Source organism: Falco naumanni, chromosome Z (assembly GCF_017639655.2).
Source record: "Falco naumanni isolate bFalNau1 chromosome Z, bFalNau1.pat, whole genome shotgun sequence".
In the NCBI taxonomy this organism is placed as follows: domain Eukaryota; kingdom Metazoa; phylum Chordata; class Aves; order Falconiformes; family Falconidae; genus Falco; species Falco naumanni.
Genome location: NC_054080.1, coordinates 67,036,761 through 67,060,051, shown reverse-complemented (window position 1 = coordinate 67,060,051; position 23,291 = coordinate 67,036,761). Strand labels below are relative to the sequence as shown.

The 23,291-nt window shown below is 41.1% G+C and overlaps 1 protein-coding gene across 1 annotated transcript; it reads right to left on the bottom strand.

Moving 5' to 3' along the window:
* CDC20B (cell division cycle 20B) lies at positions 1-22,134 on the bottom strand. The gene is made up of 11 exons (XM_040578867.1): positions 22,108-22,134; positions 20,595-20,787; positions 18,873-18,994; positions 14,736-14,835; positions 11,895-12,005; positions 10,325-10,521; positions 9,379-9,473; positions 5,787-6,015; positions 4,598-4,723; positions 3,749-3,866; positions 1-164 (listed from the first exon to the last, which is right to left on the bottom strand). The coding sequence occupies exons 1-11, from the start codon at positions 22,132-22,134 to the stop codon at positions 1-3; spliced, it is 1,482 nt and encodes a 493-aa protein (XP_040434801.1).
* Positions 22,135-23,291: the final 1,157 nt, after the last annotated feature.

Here is a 23,291-nt window from a genome sequence, read left to right as displayed (position 1 = left end):
TCACAAGAATGAGCTGAAATAATCATTAGAAAAAGCCTTGCTGCTGTGCTTGCTCTCCCCAGGCTCACAGCATTTCCACAGACAAGCTATCCCATCAGCCGCAACAGAAAAGAGCCTGTTCTGATCTGGGTTCAGAGCTATATGCAGGACTCTCCCTTTGTGACCTGTAAAATAAAATATATACAAAAGAAGGAAAGACTCATCACAATTCTACTCTGATTGTGCCAGTCACTTTCACCACTGCCACACATACTATAGCTTGTTCCACTTCTACTGTAGCAGCAAAATATGCTGCATAGGATGTGGGAAGCTAGCACTACCTATAGAATATTTTCACATTAAGAAAGAGCTGAAGGCAGTATTTTCTCATTAGGGATCAAGCTTTAACTGCCAGGACTGCAGCACACTGAGAAGATATTTCTGTCAAAGGAGAGCATTGAACCTGAACTCTTTGTTTCTCCACACACTTACAACGTAAGTCTCATCTGTGTTTGGTGATGTATCTCACTGCTGAGACACCCCATCTGGCTGCACATACTTTGGGGACAGTTTGCAGCTGATCCAACAATAATGAGACTGTGTCCCCAGCTGCTCAGTTATTGTTGTTAAGAAGATCATTTAACAGTGATCCTACAAAATCATTTACTGGAATTGTATATTGAGTTTGTCCGCAGTTGCAGTAGGCTTTGGGAGCTAGACATTGAAGACCACAAGCTACACCAGTCTGGGAGAACAAAGAATGTGCAAAACTCATTAACCTGAATATACAAGAATCTCTCTCAGTAGAATCAACTGAATTTGAACTGAAGCCAGAAAAAGTCTGATACTAAGCTGAGACTGCTGAGAGCTGTATTTACCTCACTGCTCTGCCATAGACCTCCTGTATCATCTAGCACAATGCCAATGCTAAGCAAATCCATGAAGCTTTTAAGCACAGGGGCCTGAGAAATGAGGAGCCTTTTTACTCCAAGTTACTGGCCATTAGCTCCTCTGGTTGGGTGAGTTACCGACAATCATATAGCAGAGCTAGTCACCCAAGGTAAAAAAAAACCTTCTGAGACGCAGTGTATCTCACCTAAAACAGACCAGATGAACCACATCCTAAAAGGAAGTGTGAAGGTACATATGAAGTCTTGGGTGACCAACTTGAATGAGCATAGGTGACACATCCTCTGTACCCAAGTTCACTACGAACACAAAGGAACAGCACTTCCCTAGCTCAAAATAATTTTATGAGAATAAACATGTGAGGAACTGTAAAGCTCTCTGATGCTGTGGTACTTACCACAACGGCACCTGGTGAAGGTTCATAGAACTGCTGCACATGGACAGTCTGCCCTAACTTTGCGAAGCTGCTACAGAGCCACTGTGACAAAAAGCAAATATCAGCTGCCCTGGTGCTAAGTAACATGGTCCCTCTGCTAAACTTTGTGACTAGAATTTTGGTAACAACGTTATATTATTTCAGCAGAATCTAATTTTCAGGCTTTGCTCCTTCTCAGGTTATTGAAGTGTACACTATCTTTGTCAATATTTAAGACCATGAATTTACAATTCAGCAAATTCTTTACACTGCCTCCATTCAGTGTCTGTAGTGACTCTGACAGAAGAGCTGGAGATGTAGTTTCTGGAGGCGCCCAAATCTATCCACAACACTGACTGAAATTTAATTAACAGTTTCAGTCAAAAAGAAGTGAAGGGGGACAGGGAGAAATCAGAAAAGTTGAGATACTCATTTCCATGTTTTCTGAGTGGAGTTTTCTGGTTTTATTTCATTGTTTCAAGATCACATTCAGATATGTTTCAAAGCAATTACTGTTTTGTTTGCTGGTGTGTTTTCTTTGATCTACAACATCTTTTCTAAGGGGAGGGCATTTATATCCAAAATTTAATCTTTTTTTCTAGTAAATTACTAGTTCTATCAGGAGTATCTCAAAAATCGACTTAGTGCTATAAAAAGGTTACTATCTTTCAATTGTTATTCTGTTCTGAATATGCTCAGTAACAGGTAACCTCAATTACTAAACTACCTAAAAGTAGCTTGACAAGGCTTCATTGTTAGCTGAGGTCTTCAGCGTTTTGCAGGAGGATTAAATAATGAGATTCAGTTAAAATTTATCTGTTCATTTTTTTGGGTGTAAAAGTCATGTGGTTAAGGACGTCTGAGGCTCACTTTGAACCATCCCACAATCATTCACCACAGTATTTTTTCTGAACATATTTTGATACATTCACAATTTTTTTCCAATATTCAATTGCTTATAGTAAGGTATAGTAAGCTGTCATAAGCATGAATGTATGTGTGTAACAATTACCTCGTCTATTTGTTCATGAAAATTAGTTTCTTTTGCATATAAGTAAACTGAATAGGAAACAGGATGATAAGTAAACCTCTGGCTTCACCAAATTACCAATGCATTTGACTTATATGGTAAATACTTTACACCATACACTATTCTCAAAGGTGAAATTCAATCTAGTTTTCATTTCAAATAGTATATTCAAGACTTACAACGATTTCAGAAACCTCAAGCTACTTTATAATGATGGTGTCACTTTCCAGATCATTTCTCAGGAACATCACAGGACATTCCTTAAAAGCTGTACATAAATGAGGATGGATAAGGAAAAGCAACACAGACAAGCAACATTACACAAAGATAATGTAACTACATCTACATATGTCTCTTCTGCCCTTTCTCTTCCATCCATCTTTGTTTTGACTCTCTTGTGCTTTCCTCTTACAGGCTAGTGTTGAAGCCAAGTCCCTGGTTCCACCCAAGTCCCTGGTTCCAAGCACAGCATCCCAGTATAGCTAGGATTTAATAGATTAGGAATTTAATGAATGCTTTCAAATGTAGCAATAGGGTACAAAAAGTATTTGTTAATATCAGCTGTCAGGTTAAAAATCCAGGGCTTCTTTGGCCATATCTTGTCAGTCTGTGAAAAAACAACCATACTTGGGAAAATGCAGTCAATGTGCAAGTAATTTGTGACTTTCCTTTAACTTCAGATGCTTCTGTTGGATTGCTTCAGTTAACACTGAAACAAGTAAAATAATGGATAGGAAGTAACAGCAAGCATCAGAAACAAGGCAACTTAATATAAAGTAACTTTTATGTGTAGGGTAGCCCTACAGCACCATGGACCAATACAGAGCTGCAAGGAAACTCCACTTTCCTTTAGCTGTCAGCATGGTACAAGGGAAACACGCTGCACCGCATTGCTTCACAGCCCAAATCATGCATTAAAACCCAGACAGCTCTAAATAAAACATGGAGATTTATTTCAAACACCATTTGGACGCTGGTTCAGTATCCTTACATGATGAGCTGCAAAATCAAAGAGCCACATCTAGTTTGTGTTGCCCAGGAGACCATCAGCCTCGAATATATTGGAGGCAACCTGGCACTGGCACACTCAATTCAGGCCTAGTAAGCCTTAGGGAGAAGTGGAAATCCACATCCTGCACCTGGGATGACCTTAGAAATTAGAGGAGAGAATCCCATCACTAAAATCAAGGAATTTTACAGAAGCACCTTACACGATTATCTTAGGAAGTCAACATTTACAATCCCATGAATCAGAATTGTGCTTATGAATGTATGTGGTGTAGGCAGAGGGAGGATGTGTAGGTGACTGCTCTTTTAACTCTGTATGTAAATGCGTAAAGTATGCACTTGCAAAAACACAGTGATTAGACAGACAGTTAACTGAAATAGTTAAAACTATTAACTGAAATACTTGCCATAGAGTTCTGATGAATTGATAAGCATGGGATACTTCCATATCTTCATCTGATTTCCAGGAAGGCCTTGTCCAGTCATCAGTTCACTGGTTTGGGGTAACCAGAGCAAGGAACAAACCTATTGCAATTTAAAATTCTGCTTTTGTTTTCAGGAAGGGTCAACATAACACCATTCAATATATTTCAAAGGTTATCTACAACGTTTAAACAAGCTACTGAGAAATAGTCCCAGCAGGATATTTACTTATTTAAAAGGATCATTTCTTTCTTTACAATACTTCAAAGTACAATTGCCTTATTGTCCTATGTAAATGTGATTAACAGCCTATTAGTATAACACCAAAGCCCTTCAGACACATCCTCAGCTAAGTTGTAACAGCTCCAGGAAAATCAACAGTTAGGCTGCTTTACTCCAGCTGCGAATCTGTTCTTCTGTCTCTTAATATTCAAACTCCAGAGGCAGATATTTGCCCTCTGACTCTTCTAACCTCTTCCCACCCCAGGACTCTGGGAATTTTCCCTCCCACTCAACATTCTCTCCACATCCAAGAGTTTTGGCCAGAACTATTATTGCCAATAAAGAAAAGATTATGCTAAGTGTCTGGCTGCAAGACCACCTCCTCTTCAATCACTTCTGTGTGGAGACAGAAGCAGTGAATGGAAACAACAAACTGCTTCTGAGTTCAGTCACACACCGCCGTGTTGAATGTAACACAATTGCACATCCAGAGAAAATCCTGCTGTTCTTCTGACTGCAGAACCACCCTCAAAGTCAGTGGTAGTTTGCCAAATGAGCATAGCTTTACCAGAAGAGCACAGCCTAAGTATGCAGACATTTCATCATTTCACCTGAGAATCTGTAGCTGCACTTTGGATAATTTTCTCACAATTTATGTCCCAGACACGCAAAATCCTGTCCTTCATTCCACCCCCTGTAGCAAGGACTTTGGACTGCCAAGGACACCAGTTCATTGCCTAAAAAAAAAAAAAAAAAAAAAAAAAAAGAAAAGAGATGCCAGAACAGACTAGGAGGTTAGCTGTAAAAACAGAATAGTTTTTGCTTAAAAGACTAGTTGGAAAAATGAACTGCAACAAGCACCCAGAATACACATTCACAGAACTGCAGGATCCCAAAACTCCAAATGTTGCTTTCCTTGTCATTGATCCACAGTAGCCTGCACTGCCCCACATACACTCACAGAACTCCAGCTTCTCTGTTTACCCTTCATAGACTCACACTCAGGACCAGAAGAACCCAGCAGGATACGGTCTTACTGCCTATGCTAAGCCATCACAGAAGCCTAAGCAACGTGACTTATAGGGCTTTAAAAGAGACAAGGTTTCTTCTGACATATTTCCAGGATATGCCTAAGGCCCAGACTCTACCTGAAGAAAAGCTAAGAATTCAATTCCATCTGTTTCAACAAACTCCTTCAACCTTTTAACTCCAATGCTTCAGGCCAGCCTCAGACTTTTGGGAGAATAAACAGCTCATATATTCTGGGCTCCCCTGCCTCTTATTGCTGATACCGGTCCTCTCTCCCACACAGACTGGAACTTTCTAAAGATGAAAAATCTTAAATGGTCTCATTTCCAGTTTCCTACTTCAGATTATTTGCTACCAGTGAACACATAAAAATATGGACAGAAGAAACAGCATATTTAAATTAACTGCAGTAGAGAGAACTTTCCAAAATTCCAAAAACTGAAAGATCTTGTTTGTTAACTTGTAAGTATTGCATCATCAAACTTTTCTGTGCAAGGCAGAGAGATAAAGAAGGCTGTAAATTTTAGTTCTGTTTGACATTATATTTACAAAGGCCTACTAATCCAGTAAAATTTCATAATCAAAGCCCTAGCAAATTTATCTGTGACTTGGTATGAGGAGAACTGGTCTTAAAATTAACTGCATCACAGACAGGGAGAAGAAACTAATAGGTATCACTGAAATAACTTGAAAAATTTCCTAACTGTCCCCATCAACAATGTGATTTCAAGAGAGCAAATATAGAAAAGCAGACAATCTTTTTCCATATACCTTAACTGCTGAAGAATGAGGTATGGTTTTCAGTGGCTGCAACTGCAATTTCATACCAGGGTCACTAGGCCAGATATTTAATATACCATCACTAGACCCACTGGCCAGCAACTGGTCGGTTAGTGACCATTTCAAGCTGCAAATGCTTTTTTTGTTGTGGCGAAGAGTCCCAACATGGTGTTGAGCAACCCGAACATCATGGTGATGAATAGATCCTAGTCGTGAACCACTGTAGATGAGAACAGACAGCATGGGTTTAATGTTAAAGAAGACGAGCTACAACATCACACTGATGTGAGTCAGATGTGTGGTTTCAGAAGCAAACCACATCAGGGTGGTGCATCTGCAGAACAACACTATTTCAGTAAAAGGAAACACAAACCAACCATTGAAAGCACACCCTGACTGTAGAGGTGGCTGACAAGAGAAATAAGCCAAGCAGCTGCTCAGTTCAAGCCAGACAGAATACCTGTTCTCTCTCATGGTTTTCATTTCCCTGAAGATATATTGCACTGTATTCCACTAATCCACACCCTGTCAAGCCATTTAATGTAAACTATTTCCTGTTCTTCATGAAAAATCATTTTGCAAAATGATTTTTGCCAAGGCCAGATATGGCTCTATGCCCAACAAAAAGGGAGTGTAAAACTACATCGCTCTGGGAAAGGGCTTCCTAGCAAGTAACTTGGTTCTGTCTCTTCTCCCTCCCACTTCCAGGCTTAAATAAATCTGCACAGCTTGACACTGTTGCAGTAATTGCCTGTCAGGAAATGGATGCATGGTTCTACAGCCAGTATCATCAGTTTATCAAAAGAAGGAAGAAATATCCTGCCTGGAAGCACAGCTACTGTTACAGCTTAGTTCCGAGATACAGGTTTTACATATGAACAGTACAGCTGAAATGAAAATATTGAAAATACCTTGCAGTACATTTTCCTGCCTTTCTAAGGATACTACCTACAGTAAACCTATGACAAAACAGAAGGGCTTCCTGCTGGAAATTCACATTTCCAACACGATGACATGTATCTGGCATTACTTATTAATTGAAGGCAATAATGACTGGAGACTGTCCCATACCGGCTCTTCAAAATATTTCAGATCCAAGTTGAGTGATGTGGAAACTCTAGAAAAGCACACTCAAAACTGACTGATTGCAAGAAATGTCATTCTGCTGTGTTTGTATTATGGACTTGCCAAGCTCTTGAAGTTCACCAAAAAGCATGAAAGATTGCAACCAAGCAGTGCTTCAGTGAATATTAAGCAAACTTTTCTGGAAAATACCTAGAAAATACATGACAATATGTGCATTATATGCAAAGCCATCATCATTTGCCTCCCAAAGATTTACACTGATTTTTCCTACTAAATACTATGCAGAAAATTTAACCAAGTATATCGGGTCTGGCTAAGATGGAGTTAATTTTCCCCATAGCAGCCCTCACAGTGCTGTGCCTTGCATTGGTAGCCAGAAAGGCAGTGATAACACACCGGTGTTTTGTCTTTTGGCTACTGCTGAGCAGCACTCGCACAGCATCAAGGCTGCCCCTCCAACCTTTCCCCCCTCATCAGTAGGCTGGGGGTGGGCAGGGTCTTGGGAGGGGACATGGCCAGGACAGCTGATACAAACTGACCAAAGGGATATTCCATACCGTATGACACCTGCTCAGCAATAAAAGCTAAAAGAGGGCGCGAAGCATGTGGCAGCATTCATTATTATAACTTTTGTGTTCCAGAACAACTGCTATGTGTACTAAAGCCATACTTCCCAGCAAGTGCCTGGACATTGCCTGCTGATGGGAAGTAGACAATAATCTTTTGTTCGCCTTCACTTCTACACACAGCCCTTACTTTGGTTTATTAAACTGCCTTTATCTTGACCCAAAAATTTTTTTCCATCTTATTTTCTCCCCTCCCCATCCTGCCGAGGAGGGGAGTGATAGAGCAGCTTGGTGGGCACCTGGTATCAAGGCAAGGTCAACTCACCACACCAAAAGAAACAGAACTGAATTGCCAGTGTTGGCCATATTAAGGTTTTCGGTACTTCTAGTGGTATGCATGGGAAGGAACTGGGGTCCTGAGAATCCTGGCTGAAAGGAATTTTTTCCACTTGGCATCAAATCAGAATTATTTGCTTTTGACATAGAAGGTGCCGTCTGTTTTGCTAAAGACAAAAAGAAGCTAACAAAATTTTGTGATGGATTAATTTATGGTACTGAAATTTATTTACGGGTTCATGATGATGTGTTGTTGGGCTATTTTAAACCACTGAAATTAGTATGTAATCCCAAAGTATCGATTGTCCACAGTGAAGTTTACTGTAAGAATGTTGCTCTTATTTTAGTAACAATGAGTATTAACTTCATATCTTTTTTCTACTTATACAGGTATTTTAATTCTGCCTTAATGTTAGAATGAACTGGTTAGTTTCAAACCTAACAAGAGAAATAAATGTTATCTCAACCTAATCTGTTAACCATAACAGTTCACTGGTTCATGCTGAATTTTATCACCAATTTCTATTCAGATAAATCTATAATTTGATTTTCTCTGTTGCTTTCACTCCTCTGGCCAAGCTGAAATGCAAATTGAAACTATTGCGTATTCTAATAAGGTCATGGCATTGGCAGGATGTTCTAGCTGCATCCTTGTAACTTAACACACGCAATGTACCAGCTCCAGTAACGGCATTTTATTAACTGGTTGTTCAGCCGGTATTCTTGTACTGCACTGCACCTAGCAGACCTAATACAATCAAAACCCAGAGCACCTTGAAAAATCAAAATAACATTACCTCTAGTGTTCATATCCAGAGATACCAGTGTCATTTTGAGTTTAACAAGTCAGTCTACCTTTGCTATTAGTTCTGCATTTAAGTAAAACAGAAGGCTATCATATGATTTTAAAATCATAGAAGCATCCATCCTAAACAAGTCTAACCTAAGCCCCTTCAAGTGTGAGTCAAAGATCTGAAACAGGAAGCGGGAGGAATAAAACAACAAAAGAGTACACTTGATCTTTCTCATCTGAGTCCCCATATTGAAATGATCCCTAAATATAAAATATTCATCAGCTAGTTTAAAATTCACCCTTGGCAAAGCAAAGGTCAACCACTTCACTCCTCCTTGGGGTGTAGGCAGCAGTGAGCCAGTCTTCCTTTGCAGATACCCAGCTAGAGAGGTGTGTAACTCTTAACAGCTGTGTTTTGCTGTGCACCTCAAAAGACAGATGCAATCTTGATATCAACAGAGGGGCAGACTAAACTACGTGTCCTTTCCCTGGCACTGGGCAGGCTATGATCAGGCTTTGTGCAAAACCAGAGCCACAGTCTCCACATCCTAGTAAAATTCTGCAAGTGCTGACAGTTTTCTGGAAGGACAGTAAGAAGAGAGATTAAAGAGGCAGGCTAAATCCCCTTTGGCTGCTTTCCTGCCACACAGTAAATCTACATATTATTTCTGAGATGCCCAATAAGTAGAGGGACAGGATAAATCATCTTTGAGCAAAGCCAAAGAAAACAACCAAAGTGAACGGGACATTTGTATAAGTAAAAGCCACAGGACTCCGCCTGGGAATATACTACACCACTCACCTGCTCAGAATATGATGATTCCAGCTCAGCGCTCCAACTACAGACAGGTGACCAAACATATTTCTCAACCTCTTTTTGGTTTCAATGTCCCACAGCTGCCAAACCAAAAAAAAAAGGGAAATACAAATTCAACAACAAAAAGAAAAAAAAATTCTTGCTGTCTTCATTTGTTTGCAAGTAACCCACTTCCCAGTTCTGCTCTGACATATGGACAACCTCGAGCTCATTTATTTCACAAGATAAGAAGAAGTATTTCCAGATTTTGGCAGCTATATCCATGATGCTGAAGTGGATTGAAGAGAATGCACATCTCCTGAGTTTAAAGCTATTTATTAACATGTTAGTATTTGGAAGTCTGTACTTGAAAGCACTAGCCTTCAGTACGTTCAGATTGCTGACTCAGGACTGCAGCTGGTAGGTCCCTATATTATCTAGCATCTCAGCCAAAGTCCCCAAAAAATCTTTTGATAATAGGACTGTTGCATAAAAGCAGGCTGACAGATATGTGTATAATCACACTGAAGTCAGATTCTCATGTGTGAATCCATAAGGAGAGGTCGAGAGGTCAGAGTATGGATCACTACAATAATCTTAGCAAGAGAGATACAAGAAAAAACTGTGCTGAGTAAAATAATTTAATGAAGGAGTTCCTCTTACTAGTGAAAAAAAATCTGATTGTCTCTGGACAACTGAATATTTTTTCAGTCATCAGCTTTTTAATGGCTTCAGAGGCTCCATTACATATAGACAACTCTGGATGTTACTAAGCCATTCAGTAAGGTGCAGCCTGATACAGGGAAGTGCTATATGTTGTCTCCAGCAGAGTTCTTCTGTAGTTTAGCCCATCTTTTTCGTTTGTTTTCTTAAAAAAAATTCAGTATCAAATTGTCATGTGGAGACTTTAGCTAAAAATGGAGAAAGACTAAAAAAGTAGACTATCTAGTACTTGTACTTCTCCATCGCTGGTGCCAATTGCAAGGCAAGTTCCTTCTTTTATCCAAGCCAGAGAAGAAATGTATTTGGAATTCGAATTCAAATAAATTCTTTCAATGGTTTGAAGAGCTCCTCCCTTCCAGATGTGTGCAGCAGGTCCTACAGCAACAGCCACAAGATTTTCAAGGCTCCAGTCCAGTATGTTTAGATCTAGAAGAAAGCTACCAAAAATTACTGCAAAAAAGTTGTAGGTAACAGGATGGGGTGAAAGGGAGTATCATTCTAGGGGAGAGAGACGTTTTTTCTAATAGCTATGGGAAAACTTCAAGAGAATGCTTCTACGAAACCATTACTAGCAAGTATTGATCCTACATGAAGGACAGTATCTCTAATTACGTAAGGTCTCCACAAGACTAATCTCTACAAACTGGTACGTTTGCACAGCAGGATCTGACTTGCAGCTTCTCCACTAGATTTTTTTAATCTATCACGCTGTGTTTTGGATCACTATGTTATTCACTCTTCATTTCTGCCCTCAGAAACCACTCCAGTTCCAAAACCACCCTTGTTCCAAGGTAATTCTTGTAATTAAGAAAGACATAGGAGAGAGCCTATATGCTACAGTCTGTCCTACATCCTCAGGTTAATGATAACATTTATGCTGCTAATAATAAGGGTTATGATAATGATTTAGGGCAGCTTAAAAGTCATGACCTCTGAAGCACAGAAGACTTACCACAGGCCAAGGTCTGACATCATATTTTGGTAACTAAAATCACTCTGAAGAACAGCTGAATCCATCGGTCAGCTGTTTTAACTACAGTCCTGATCGGTGTAGCCAGAAATCACTTCCAAAGACTTTTGTTCATGCCGTTAGTCTTGTGACATACTTTGTGCACAGTGTAAATCACACAAACTTTTGTCCTGTTCATAGATATACATGAACACTTGCAAAGATATGTTGAAAAAAAACTCCACAGGGCAATTACAAACACTTGCACATAATGAGCTGTTCATTAGATCTTATGAACTGTTAAAACATGTATTTGCTGCTGTAGACCAGAGATCCATGTGTCTTCATGTGCAATTTGTGCATGTTTAATTTTTCCCTGTGCACCACAAAAGACATAAATGAGAATTTAGTTCAGAAGGTATCTATCATCTGTCAATGTATTTATCAATGTCACTGATCTCTGCCAAAACAAGAGATTTCAAAGTCTGCTCAATAAAGTTGCTGCTGTGTTGACTGGCTGCTGGATATCCAAGGCTGATAGCTGAAATGTTTTAACTTAATTAACCAGAGGTAAGTAAATTGGTTTGATTTGAAAGTTGTATTGAGATCTACAGCTGAAGGAAACTACATGAGAGTTAGGTAGTATTGATTCTAGGGTTTGATCAGTCATGTCTCTGTCCTGGGACAGCCAGTTTTCAAAGATGTGTCCTTATAAGAAACATGACTTCATGCATATGTCCTGCAGAGTTTCCATTTTATGTGAAGGGGACACACTTTGCTATCTATCTTGAAATATACATAAGAATTCCCATTCTCTGTGAAAACCACCACACAGGAGAAATTAACTTACAGTAATCATTGCGCAAGCCACTAATATGAAGCCTCACTTCTGGTTCCCATAGTATGGAAGGCTTCATGGTGGTGACAGCTCTGAAGTCACTATGGGTCCCCTCTTGGCATCCTGTATTTGAAGATTCATCACACACAGATAAGTAATGCAAAAACACCACCAACTTTTCTCAGGCCTAAGCCTTTCACATTCTCACTATATTTGTCTCTCCATGGTCCAGAGGAGGCCAGAAGGGTCTAATTTATCCTGGGTAGGCTCCAAACATTAGACACGCTGAACTAGGTGAAAGCCACCTTTTACCACCTCTTTCAAACCTCCATAGATTTAGTCAGCTAGAACAGAGAATCGGGAACCCTATACTCTGTTTAAATTGTACCACAGCTCGATACGGAACATGGGGGTTTTTTGACTTTTTCGCCTTAGTTCTCTGTCAAAAGTTGTTAGTAGCAGAATGTTTCATACATGCTCTCCCACTTCAAAACCCCCTCACACAGCAATAAACTTTGCTTTCTCATGTTAATTTCTCACCAAAAGGTCTCCCCCATCAATACCTAATGACAGGAAAAGGTTTTTAAAGCACATGCACCTTGATCACAGCACACTAAGCTTGTGACAGCACATAAGCAAGAAACAAAAACAAATACAAGTACGAGCAAGCAGAAGAGTCACCCTTTATAGTCATTGTCTAACTTATGCTTCAAGGACTCCTAAACATCATAGTAAAAAAGCCAGATCATTAATGCTATGAACCATTTAATGCTAGATTTTTATGTGTAAGAAATCATTTTAATGTACTATGCAGAGCAGAAAGGCGGAGATTCACATTTCTGTGCTTCTCTCTGTGTTTTGACCTCCTTTTTCAATTATTCTCCAGAAAGAAGTATTTGCAATAAGTATTAAAATTTTCAGGGGCAGAAGACACTACTTATCTCTACTGGTAACCTCCTCCATTCAAAAAAATCCAACACTGACAAATTTAAATACACAGATAAACATCCTATATGGAAGTCCAATGACAAATTGTGGAGAAGTTATTTCACGCGGTCCTTCCTTAGTCTGTCCTGAATCTTCTCCCCTAATCCAAAATTCATTTCTGCCAGACCACAACTATTTCCCCTCTCAGCTCTGGTACCCCCTTTCTCTCCAAATAAGGACTGAAGATGAGCAAGAAGCAGACCACAGTGATTTCCTTCTGTGTCTAAAATTTTGTGGAGTTAAACTATCAAGAAGGCTTGCAGGAACAACCTTCTCAGACCTGCCCAACAGGAGATGTAACGCTGCATTCTACCTCTAAAAGGTCTAATGTCACTGAAATTAGATTTGTCTGTACAGAAAAATCTGTATTTCTAATATCTAGATTTTTGGTTATTTTTCCAAAACTTTACCAAACCTTTCTGAATCCCGCCAAGTAAGATAATTCAGGAAAATTAAGGCTCTTAATTGCAACAGTGAGATGAATGACAACACTTTTGAAACACTGAAAATGCTTTTCTTCTTTAACATTGGTAACTGGTACTGAGTACTGAGATATAAAGGATGAAATCATCTCTGTAACTCATTTGAGGCTTCTCTTCTCTCATGAGTAATTAATTTGTCTACTGCAAATTCATACTGAATACGCCATCAGGTCTATTCACCTACTTCATAGACACATGAATGTGCATAACAGGCTTTTTAATTAGTGAAAATTAAGCTTCATTACACCATTTTGTGTTATTTTGCCTTGGTACCAGCAGATATCACTGACTTTTAATTTCTTTTAATTTTGGTCTCACACGTCTGTGTCACTTCTCACAATGAGACTCAGGAAGTGGTAAGTAGTCAGTACTGTCACACTAGACCACATAATCAACAAGTGGATGGGTGGAATAAAAGCCGGTATTCCTGATAGCTGTATTCTTTTGCCATCAAGAAAAGAACCACTGTCAACAATTCCTACGCTGTTGCTATTGACTGTTCTGAAATGAGTCTTATTTGCATGAAGAAGAGCCACAAAGGCATATATAAAATCTATCCCACAGCTCCCAGCTTCTTCTACAGGAGCTGAACTCCAGATTCATAAAGAAGCTTTTCTTAATGTTTTTACATGAGTATGAATCAGGCCTTGACTGGCAAGAACCCATCATACACAGAAATAGCCAGATCACCAAAAAAAATCATCTGTCCAAGACAGAACACAACAAAGTATCTGCCTGATATTTAATGAATTCCCTCATACTAAAACAACTCTGGGAGTATCTGTATTATTTCACGGGTTAGCTCCTCACATCCCATCTCTTTTCCAGTCACCTGATCATTCACACTCCCTTATGCTCATTCATTCCCAGGACATCTTTTGAAGCAAATTTACCAACTCTCCCACAGATGAAACCTGAGGGAGTGCGAGGGACTGTTCACTCCAGCTGTATTTACCTATAGGTAAGAGCAAGAAGACTCGCCATCTCTGCATGTCTTGCACTCTCATGTACACAACAGTCCATATATATGATACATATCCTGTGCCCTTTCTGCTGCACAACTCTACATTATTTGTAGGGTTCTCAAACTGAAAAGCTAAAAGGAAATTAATGTTTTAGGGTCATCAACGCATTAAATGGGGCCCAAAGGAGAGCCAGGTAAAATACTAGGGGTGAACCACACTGGAAGAGGTATAATACTATCTCTTCACAGATGGTAGGAACTCTAAAAAAGTAGCCCCAAGCAGCATAGATCTCAACCACTTTGTATTATTCTGAAACACTTGCTGGAACAGGTAGATACACTTGCTTTTCCAGTGTAGATGCAGCCTGCTGTATCTCTCTGTTTAGCGTGCATGACAATATTTGCTATACTGGGACATACCTTTCCAGATGCAACTGGTATTTTCACAGACCTTCATGTCACCATTTTCTGCAATGCTATATCCAACCTCCTGGAGCACTGGAAGCTGAGAAGAACATATCTGCTAATATATTGAAGTGAAAACATGACTTAGTGAAGAAATCTGTCAAAAACCTTATTTTAACATCATGGATAACACAACTCCCACCAAAGGACTCAACACTTGTCATATAAAAGCTTCAAAACAACTTGCCTCTTGGATGGGAGATCAGTAACAAATACAGCATACCAGTGTCCAAATCGTGTGCTCTAATTTGAGCCTCCATCTTCCCTTTCACAAAACACCAATTCACTGCTAATGATCACACAAACTTTAACAAAGTTGTTTGAACAAGACCATCTTACCAATGGAAGAGGTCCCAGGCCTGTACATCTGTAGGTCACCTGCCAAACCTTAGTGCCCTCTTGTTCTCTTCTGAATTGGCATTTGGGCTAATTTTACCAGCATGCAATGCCATGTTTTCTACATGCAGACAGTAAGTCTGATGCCTCAGGCTTGCTCTATGAGAGAAGATCAGTTTTGTGGTGCATAAACTGTAAGGCCATTGATTCCAGCATGACACCTACTAGATGTCAGAGTCCTCTCTCAAACCAGGGCTCCAAAGCCTGGACTCCATGATCCCATTCCTTAAACCAGTTCTACAATATGAAACTGAAAATATATACAAGGTGTCTCAGAGGAATAAAATTTTTCCATTACATTATTATTTCCTTGGGCATCACAGAAATAGATGACGCAGCAAAAATAAGAAAAAGGAGATCAGAATTTTTAACAGAACCTTTTCTTTTTTCAAAAAAAAATTAGCTTAGGTCTTTAGTCAAGATTCAAGCAAAGGCTCAGATCAGCTCACCCAGGATATGAACTTCTTCCCCAACCCCTAGTGATATGCATTTCTTCACAATGTTCACTGAGTTGAATGCTCTGATGCCAGATGCCTGTTTGGTCTGTAATTCTTTATTTACAGTCAGGTGGAAATGCAGCTGATGTTTTTACCAGCCACTCAAGATTGGTATGTATTTCCTCTAATGTCTTTGAAATCTGTCCTTCCAAGCACACTCAGTGTTACTCTTCTTCAAAACCCTGTTGCAATCATGATAAAAAATGTCTTACAAAAACATAGTGGAAAAAAAGTTTTCCTCCTTTACATATCCCAGCTGTTCTACAGCAGGCCTGCAGTTTTGAGAGGCACTTTCTGTATTATTTATATAGACAACTTGGCAGAAAGTTAATCAGATTGCTTGGATCTGTGTCCCTCTAAAATAAGTGCAGACATTTCTGTGGAAAACCAACTGTGTATACAAGGAAATAATCTTCTGGCCCACAAAGAGACCACATGCATTGATTGGATGTGAGATTTTATTTTCAATGTATTCCATCCATTCATGTTACCAGGCAGTCAAATTAAATAGTCATTAATTACTATATCTAAGAAAATGTATAGATTTTCATATGGTTTTAGCCAGGACTGACTTCCAAATGGTTTTAGGAAGAACTTGGGGTTTTGTTATCCCACAACGTTACCTCAAAGACCCGCACCCCAAACTTTTAGGAAATGGCTGTGGTCCTTGATGTCAAACACTGAATATCTTAGTTCTAACTCAGCTCCCACTTGTAAATTACAGCGTAACTCCAGGTAAGTCACTTCACAGGAATGACAGACTGACACATGGTCCATACTGGGACCTGTACTGTTTAATATCTTCACCAATGACAGACAGTGGGATCAAGTGCAGCCTCGGGAAGTTTGCAGCTGATACCAACCTGAGTGGTGCAGTTGACATGCCTGAGGGATGGGATGCCATTCAGAGGCACCTGGACAAGCTCAAGAAGCAGGCCCATGTGAACCTCATGAGATTCAGTAAGGCCAAGTGCAAGGTGCTGCACCTCAGTTGGGGCAACCTCCATTATCAATACAGGCTGAGGGAGGAAGGGGTTGAGAGCTGCCCTTCTAAGAACAACTTGGGGGTACTGGTAGGTGAACATGAACATGAGCCAGCAATGTGTGCTCACAGCCCAGAAAGACAACTATACCCTGGGCAGCATCAAAACAAGTATGGCCAGGAGCTTGAGGGAGGTGGTTCTGTCCCTCTACTCTGCTCTGGTGAGACCCCACCTGGAGCACTGCATCCAGCTCTGGAGCCCTCAGCGCAGGCAAGACATGGACCTGCTGGAGCAGGTCCAGAGAACGGCCACAAAAATGATCAGAGGGCAGAGCAGCTCTCCTGCAAAGACAGGCTGAGAGCGCTGGGGTTGTTCATCTTGGAGAAAAAAGATTCTGGGGAGATCTTATCACAGCCTCTCAATATTTACAGAGGGCTTACAGGAAGATGGGGACAGACCTTTTCAGTAGGGCCTGTAGCAACAGGACAAGGGGTTATGGTTTTAAAGTAAAAGAGGGTAGTTTCAGACAAGATATAAGGAAGAAATTTTTTACAAGGTGGTGAAAGACTGGAACAAGTTACCAAAAGAGGTGGTAGACGCCCCATCCCTGGAAAGATGAGGCTCTAAGCAACCTGATATAGTTGAAGTTGTCCCTGCTCATTGCAGGAGGGATGACCTTTAAGGGTCCTTTCCAAATGAAACCATTCTTTGACTCTATGACTAAGAGTGAAGACAATCACCAATGACACGTACTCATCTTTTAAAAGATTTTACATTTTAAGGAAGAATGTTTTACACACAGTACTTCATAGAAAGTTCTTACCATTTCACAAAAGAGTTCTATTAAATTTCTCTGTACGGTGAATTCAACTAAGATTACTAAACCCATTGAGACGTATATCTTAACACTCAAAAAATTCACAGACTTTCCAATCAGACCATGGAGTGGGGCAGGAAGGACGCTGTTGAAAGGATGATTTCCCAGACTATTTTGCTTATTTAGAAAGGAAAGTGATTGCCCGGAGGACCAGGTTTCCCAGAATGATGTAAAAGCATGGTCTTTTTCCAACATCCAGCAACTTTCAAGAATACAATTATTACAAGGTATCAGTCACTGAGCCTGTTAGCCCACCTGTCCTGACAGTATGTCCTTCTTTTCTTAGAAGTTGAGCTTGGTACCCTCACAGAAACTTCTCAATAATATTAATTAAGGATTCTTAACCACTATAAGCAAGGACATGCATCTCTGAAGCATCCTTACTCAACAGCTATGGTCAACAGCTATCAGTATCTTCAGTACTGCACTTGCAACTGGTGCAATCAAGGAAAGGAGAGCACACCAAAAAGAAAAAAAAGCATGGTCACTGACTAAAAGTTTACAACTTAATTATTGAACAGTCACAATTTGATAGCACTAAAAGTTGTTTTGAGTGTAATGTTAGGGTAATGAGTTTCACTAATGCAGACAAGCATCACCCAAGAATTCAATTTTCAAGAAGCTGGTGAACAGAAATAGAGCACAGGTTTATTTAGGATGACCAAAAAGCAACAGATAATGCCTAAAAAAAAAAAGTGGCAGTGTCCACTAGGAAAAAAGAAGGTATAACGTGTACAGCAACAGAAAATAACACCTAAATGCGAAGTGATCTGAAGCCTTTGTTTCACATATTAGGCAAATTCCATGCGTTCTTTTATCCTTGAACAAGAATCTGACCTTTTACTGTCATGACAAAAAATTTTACTCTCAGAAAGCTACTTTCTGCCAGATTTCTCATAGCATTTCTGTCTACGTGATAAAATGAACAGCTACATCCTGCACAACCGAAGAAATTATCTTCTTCGCACATAGTGGTTATTAAAGCAAGTGGAAAACTGAGTCATTCATGCTTTGCATACTTTTTGCAATGTATGTTTTCCCTCAGAGGTAAAAAACATATCTTGAGGGCTTCATTAGCTTGGTTTCAATTTTAGTTTGCAGGACAGTAATCTGAAGGAGGGGGAGAGAAGCTAGATCAAATAAATAACAAAGTTGCTCCTGACATCTCTCTAGCAGGCATTTCCTAAATGGACCTCCTCACGTTGCTGTTCTCCATGCCAATAAGGCAGTATCCACATAACAGATTCCAGATCAAAAATAAGATTTAAAAGCAAACAAACAAACAAAAAAACAGGAAAACAAATACCCTACCAGTGCATCTGAATGTTGTATTACTCACTTGTTTCTTTTCCATTCCAGCTCTCATATTATTGCTCCCTTCCAAGCCTAATGCAGCATGACTGCTAGGTAGAGTCACAACAGTTTTCATAACGGAGAGTTTCTTAGGCACCTGAGGTGTCACTGCAGAAAGAATTTCAATGGAATCAATTCCTTTAAAAAACATCACAGGAATATTTGTCAAGTGCTTCTCAGAACAGCACCAATTTCATAGTAACAAGTACTCTAAAAGCAGATCTGACACACTAAGTGGGACAATGCAAATAAGTGACATTTGAACCAGTCACCCTTGCTTTCCTTTTGTCAGTGGAGACATTTCTACAGCATTATTCCTTTTATCCTAAAACATGTGTCTAAATAAAGGTCAGATTGATCGCTCGCTTTCTAAAGAGTGCTTGTTTACTACTGCAGCTCATAACCAGCCTTATATTTATCACCGGCTACACAGAAAATCCATTTCTGATTTCCCAGAACCTGTATACAGCCTTTCACCACTGCTAACAGAGACAGCATGAAGGACTTTTTATTCTAGAAACTGAAGTAGGGAAGACTTCACCCTGTGTTAGAACCTGGGTTTCTTAGAGCTGGGCATGTATTTCTGAACAGCTCTGGTATTGTGCTTAGCAGAAGACAAATTGCACTTTCTAGCCAAGAGCCACAGCGTCACAGGAACATATCCTGAACACTAAACAGCATCTCTTATTTGTTCTCTAAAGATTTCAATTATTAATCAAGAAATGAGCTATTTAGATCCCTCAGTCTTCCAGGAAGCTCTTCTTGTACGTGCTACATGTAGACCCTTCCGCACTTTCTCACAGGACTGCTGGAAGTAGGAGTTGGTGAGTTCAAGGGCTCATATTCAGCCTTTTGTCAGCTCCTTCTGCTGCTGAGGAAGAGAAACAGCTTCCCCTATAGTCAGTTCTTCAGACAAAGTCCGAGTACTGAAAGTTTGATCTGCGTTGTGAGCGGCCCTCAGGTCTCTCCCTAAAGCGAGCCGAGTGTGAGCGTCCCTTGGCTGCTGTCCCTTTGTCAATACTTGACGCTTCATGCATTGGAGCAGACCCAGTGACACAAGGCAAGCTTCTCCTTCAGCGAGCGTACGCTAGAGCACATGCAGGCATGTAGGCTGATCCAAGTTCTGCAGTTATGGCTGGGTCTGCAGCAGCTGCGCGTAAGGCAAAGGAGAAGCAGAAGGAAGGGGTGAGGCCTCATGACTTCTCCTGCTCTCCTGTCAGTTATCGCTAGCTACTCCAACAAACCCTGCACACTGTCACAGCCCACTGCCACTTAAACTCGGCCCGATACAGCCCGCACCACAGAGGAAGAAAGGCTGGTCTGCAGCAAGCGTCGCTGGGCTGGGGGCGAGACTGACTTTTCTTTCTCCTTTGCACACCCACCTGCACGACCTGCTGCCCCGGGCAGCCTGCGCACTGGTAACAGGAACCTTAGCCCCAGCTTTCCTTTCACGACAGCGGCGCACTGCTGCCCTGAGGCCGCCGTCCCGCCGCGCCTGGGCAGCCCTGCGCAGGCCGCTGCTGCTGCACACCGCCATGCCGCAAGCACCTGGACACGGCCACCGCCCAACACCAGCCCACACCTCACACCGGCACCCCGCTCCGGGTTGCTCCAGGATTCCTTCCTGGCACCTTCTGTGAGGGAGCAGTGGGTGGACATCCGCAGTTTGGCCACCCTCTGCACGAAAACCCTTCGCACCCCGCCTGACCTGGAGCCTCCCCGGGAGCGCGGCCGCGCTGGGGCCCCGCGGAGGCACCGAGGCGGGCGGGGGAGCGGCCTCTCGCGTGCAGCTGCTGCCATCTTGTGACAATGGGGCTGCTCGCCGCCGCCGCGCGGGCCGCCAGCCTCCTCTTCATGGAGCTCTTAAACCCGGAGTACGTGATCCTTTCCGAGTCTGGGACCTGCACAAGTGACAGGAGACAAAACACCAACTAAAAAATGCGTCATGACTTAACAGCATTCCCGTTCCTCAATGATGTTTCAGGTTTTTGTCTGCTGCGCTACAAGGGCTCAAGCCCGCCTCAGAGCAACGGGCCGTGGAAACGGACGTTGGGCTGAGTATGGCTCCAGCAGTCAGTCACCTGGGTGGAGAAAGAGTAAGGAGGGGGGAAAAAACATAAATAAATGTTTCTGGTTAGGTATGTAGCCCTGAAAACTGTCACACAGCCTGTAGCAGAGAAAAAAAAAAACCCACCAACTAAATCTGTGTCACTCATGCACTAGGCTACAGCACTGGCCTTTGAAAGATCTGAGATCTTCAGACACTTTCCATAGGCTCATGGGTCTGGTCTTTCCTAACACATGGGCATCTGGGCAAACCCACATGTCAGCTGTCTGGAACCAGGCTGGTATTCTGATCTTCACTCAAATGAGGGCTTAGATCTCTTCCGATTTCTAAATCTCACCACCACCGCAGCTTGCTCATGTTACTATTTTTAATATTATCTCACATTTTTTAATACATTAAGGCATACTAAATGAAAATTCAATGACAGATTTACATTTCTTACTTTCAGATTAATTCATAGAGCAATTTGTGTCAGAAAAACATAAAACGTAAGAATGTATCAAAATTTGAAATCTAATAGCCTAGATAATACTGAACACAAGGCTTTGTTTTTCAGACAATTTTAAAGCAATGTTTTAGGTGAAAGTAACAACAGTAAGGAAGCACAGCAAGTATAATAGGCTTCTGGATCATTAGGTACTCCAGTAATATTTATAATACGCTAAGTCTTGTAATATTTTTTTTTAATTTCTGAAATAATATTAGACACAAATTACAAGCTGTTGACGCATAACTTAGACACCAGGATCTTGCATGGATTTTCTAAAATCAAACACATTCAAACTTGCTTTTAAAGTCAGAATCAGTCACCTGTGCTTGCTTGTTGAGTAAAGCTTTGTTCGTTACAGCACTGAGGTCTGTGCCTTTTCTGTCCCCGCCACCAAAACACTACTCACAGGCCTCACTGCCATACAGAGATCAAGCCTCACATGTCCTCAATTCACGGCAAACACCCATACAAATACTGAAATGTCACAGTCTTTCCCAAGCATCTCTCACGTAGAACTGCATGAAACCCTCTATATAGTCTTGTTACACAAAATGGACATGGGCTTTAGCTATTTAGAGATTATAGAAATGGTTCAAATCAGGGATAGATGAGGTGATCTCAAAGTTGCTGAAAAGCAGCAGACCCCCAGATTCCAGGTTTCACCTTCAGAAAGTCCCACTCTATTTTCATCCTTTAAAATGTAGCCTCTCAGCACAGCGAAGTATCAGTAATAAGAACGACAAATGAGACAGAAATCACTCTTCAGTGGTGGTTTGGACAGGAAGGAAAAGAAAGTTAGCAGAGACTGACAGGCAACATGGATTGAAAGACAAGTAACAGCTTAGAAAAGCCCCCAAAAATAAGCATAAGCAGGACAAAATAAAATTATGGAAGCTGAAAGGAAGAGAGAGAACAGCAAATGGACATAAAGAAAGAGAGAAGGACTGAGGACAGGAAGGCCTGATGAAAGACAAGAGGAAAGTTTTGGGGTTTCCATAACTGAGTTGTAACCACTACATGTTGATGTGCTATTCAAGAGCAACAGGCAAGCATCTCTAAAATAGAAAACGATAAACAAAGACAGGTAAGACACCAGACCTGTGTGGCATTGAAGTTCAGATTGTCTTTTACAATGGCCTCAACAAAACACCAATGGAGCTGCCTGGCTTATATCCGAGATTCTCAGCTAACATACTCTTCGGTCACTCAGACATTCCCCTCTTCTCATCTCAGCACAGCTTGTGCTAGTTAGCGAGTAGCAACAAAAAAAAAGCAACCCATTTTCCATCAGCCCCCCCATTACAAAAAACCCCATTTTATTATCTTCCCGTATGCCAGCCTGTCAACATGGAGTTTTTCTCTGCCCCATGTGCTGTAAGAGTTTTACAAAGCTGCCTGCAATTCTACAGCAGCTGATGAGAAGCAGCATAACTGAGGCTATGAAACAGGCTAGTTTCAGTCCTACTGCCCTCCTACCTGAACAGCTACCCCAAACTGCTTCTCCAGATCTGACCGCACAGGTGCCTGCTGCTGAACAACTCTGTATGGGACACCTGAGGGGGCCAGGGGATGCACTATTGCTGCACTACAGACCCACAAGAAGCCCCAGCAGTTCTCAGCCAGCCTGCAGACAGACACTGATGTATCCCACACAGGTCAAACAGAGCAAACAGGTCAAAAGCCTTAGGTGATAAGAACACAGTCCTCATTCATTTCTTTTTTTTTCCTCCTCTCCTTTTTGCCTTCTTTTTTTTTTTCAGCTTTCTTTTCTTTTTTTCTTCTTGCCCTCCACCCCCACCTCCCGGGAGATTTCTGTGCTTTACCCAAGAGCTCTGAAGCCCAGCAGA

What these genes read in the sequence shown, in the direction of transcription:
- CDC20B (XM_040578867.1), bottom strand. Translation starts at nt 22,134, where the DNA reads ATGAAAATAGAGTGGGACTTTCTGAAG. An exon ending in CCAGCGATGGAGAAGTACAA is followed by an intron (nt 9,474 to 10,324) that starts GTACTAGATAGT and finishes TTGGTTTGGCAG; the next exon opens with CTGTGGGACATTGAAACCAA. An exon ending in AATCATCATATTCTGAGCAG is followed by an intron (nt 6,016 to 9,378) that starts GTGAGTGGTGTA and finishes TCTCATCTACAG; the next exon opens with TGGTTCACGACTAGGATCTA.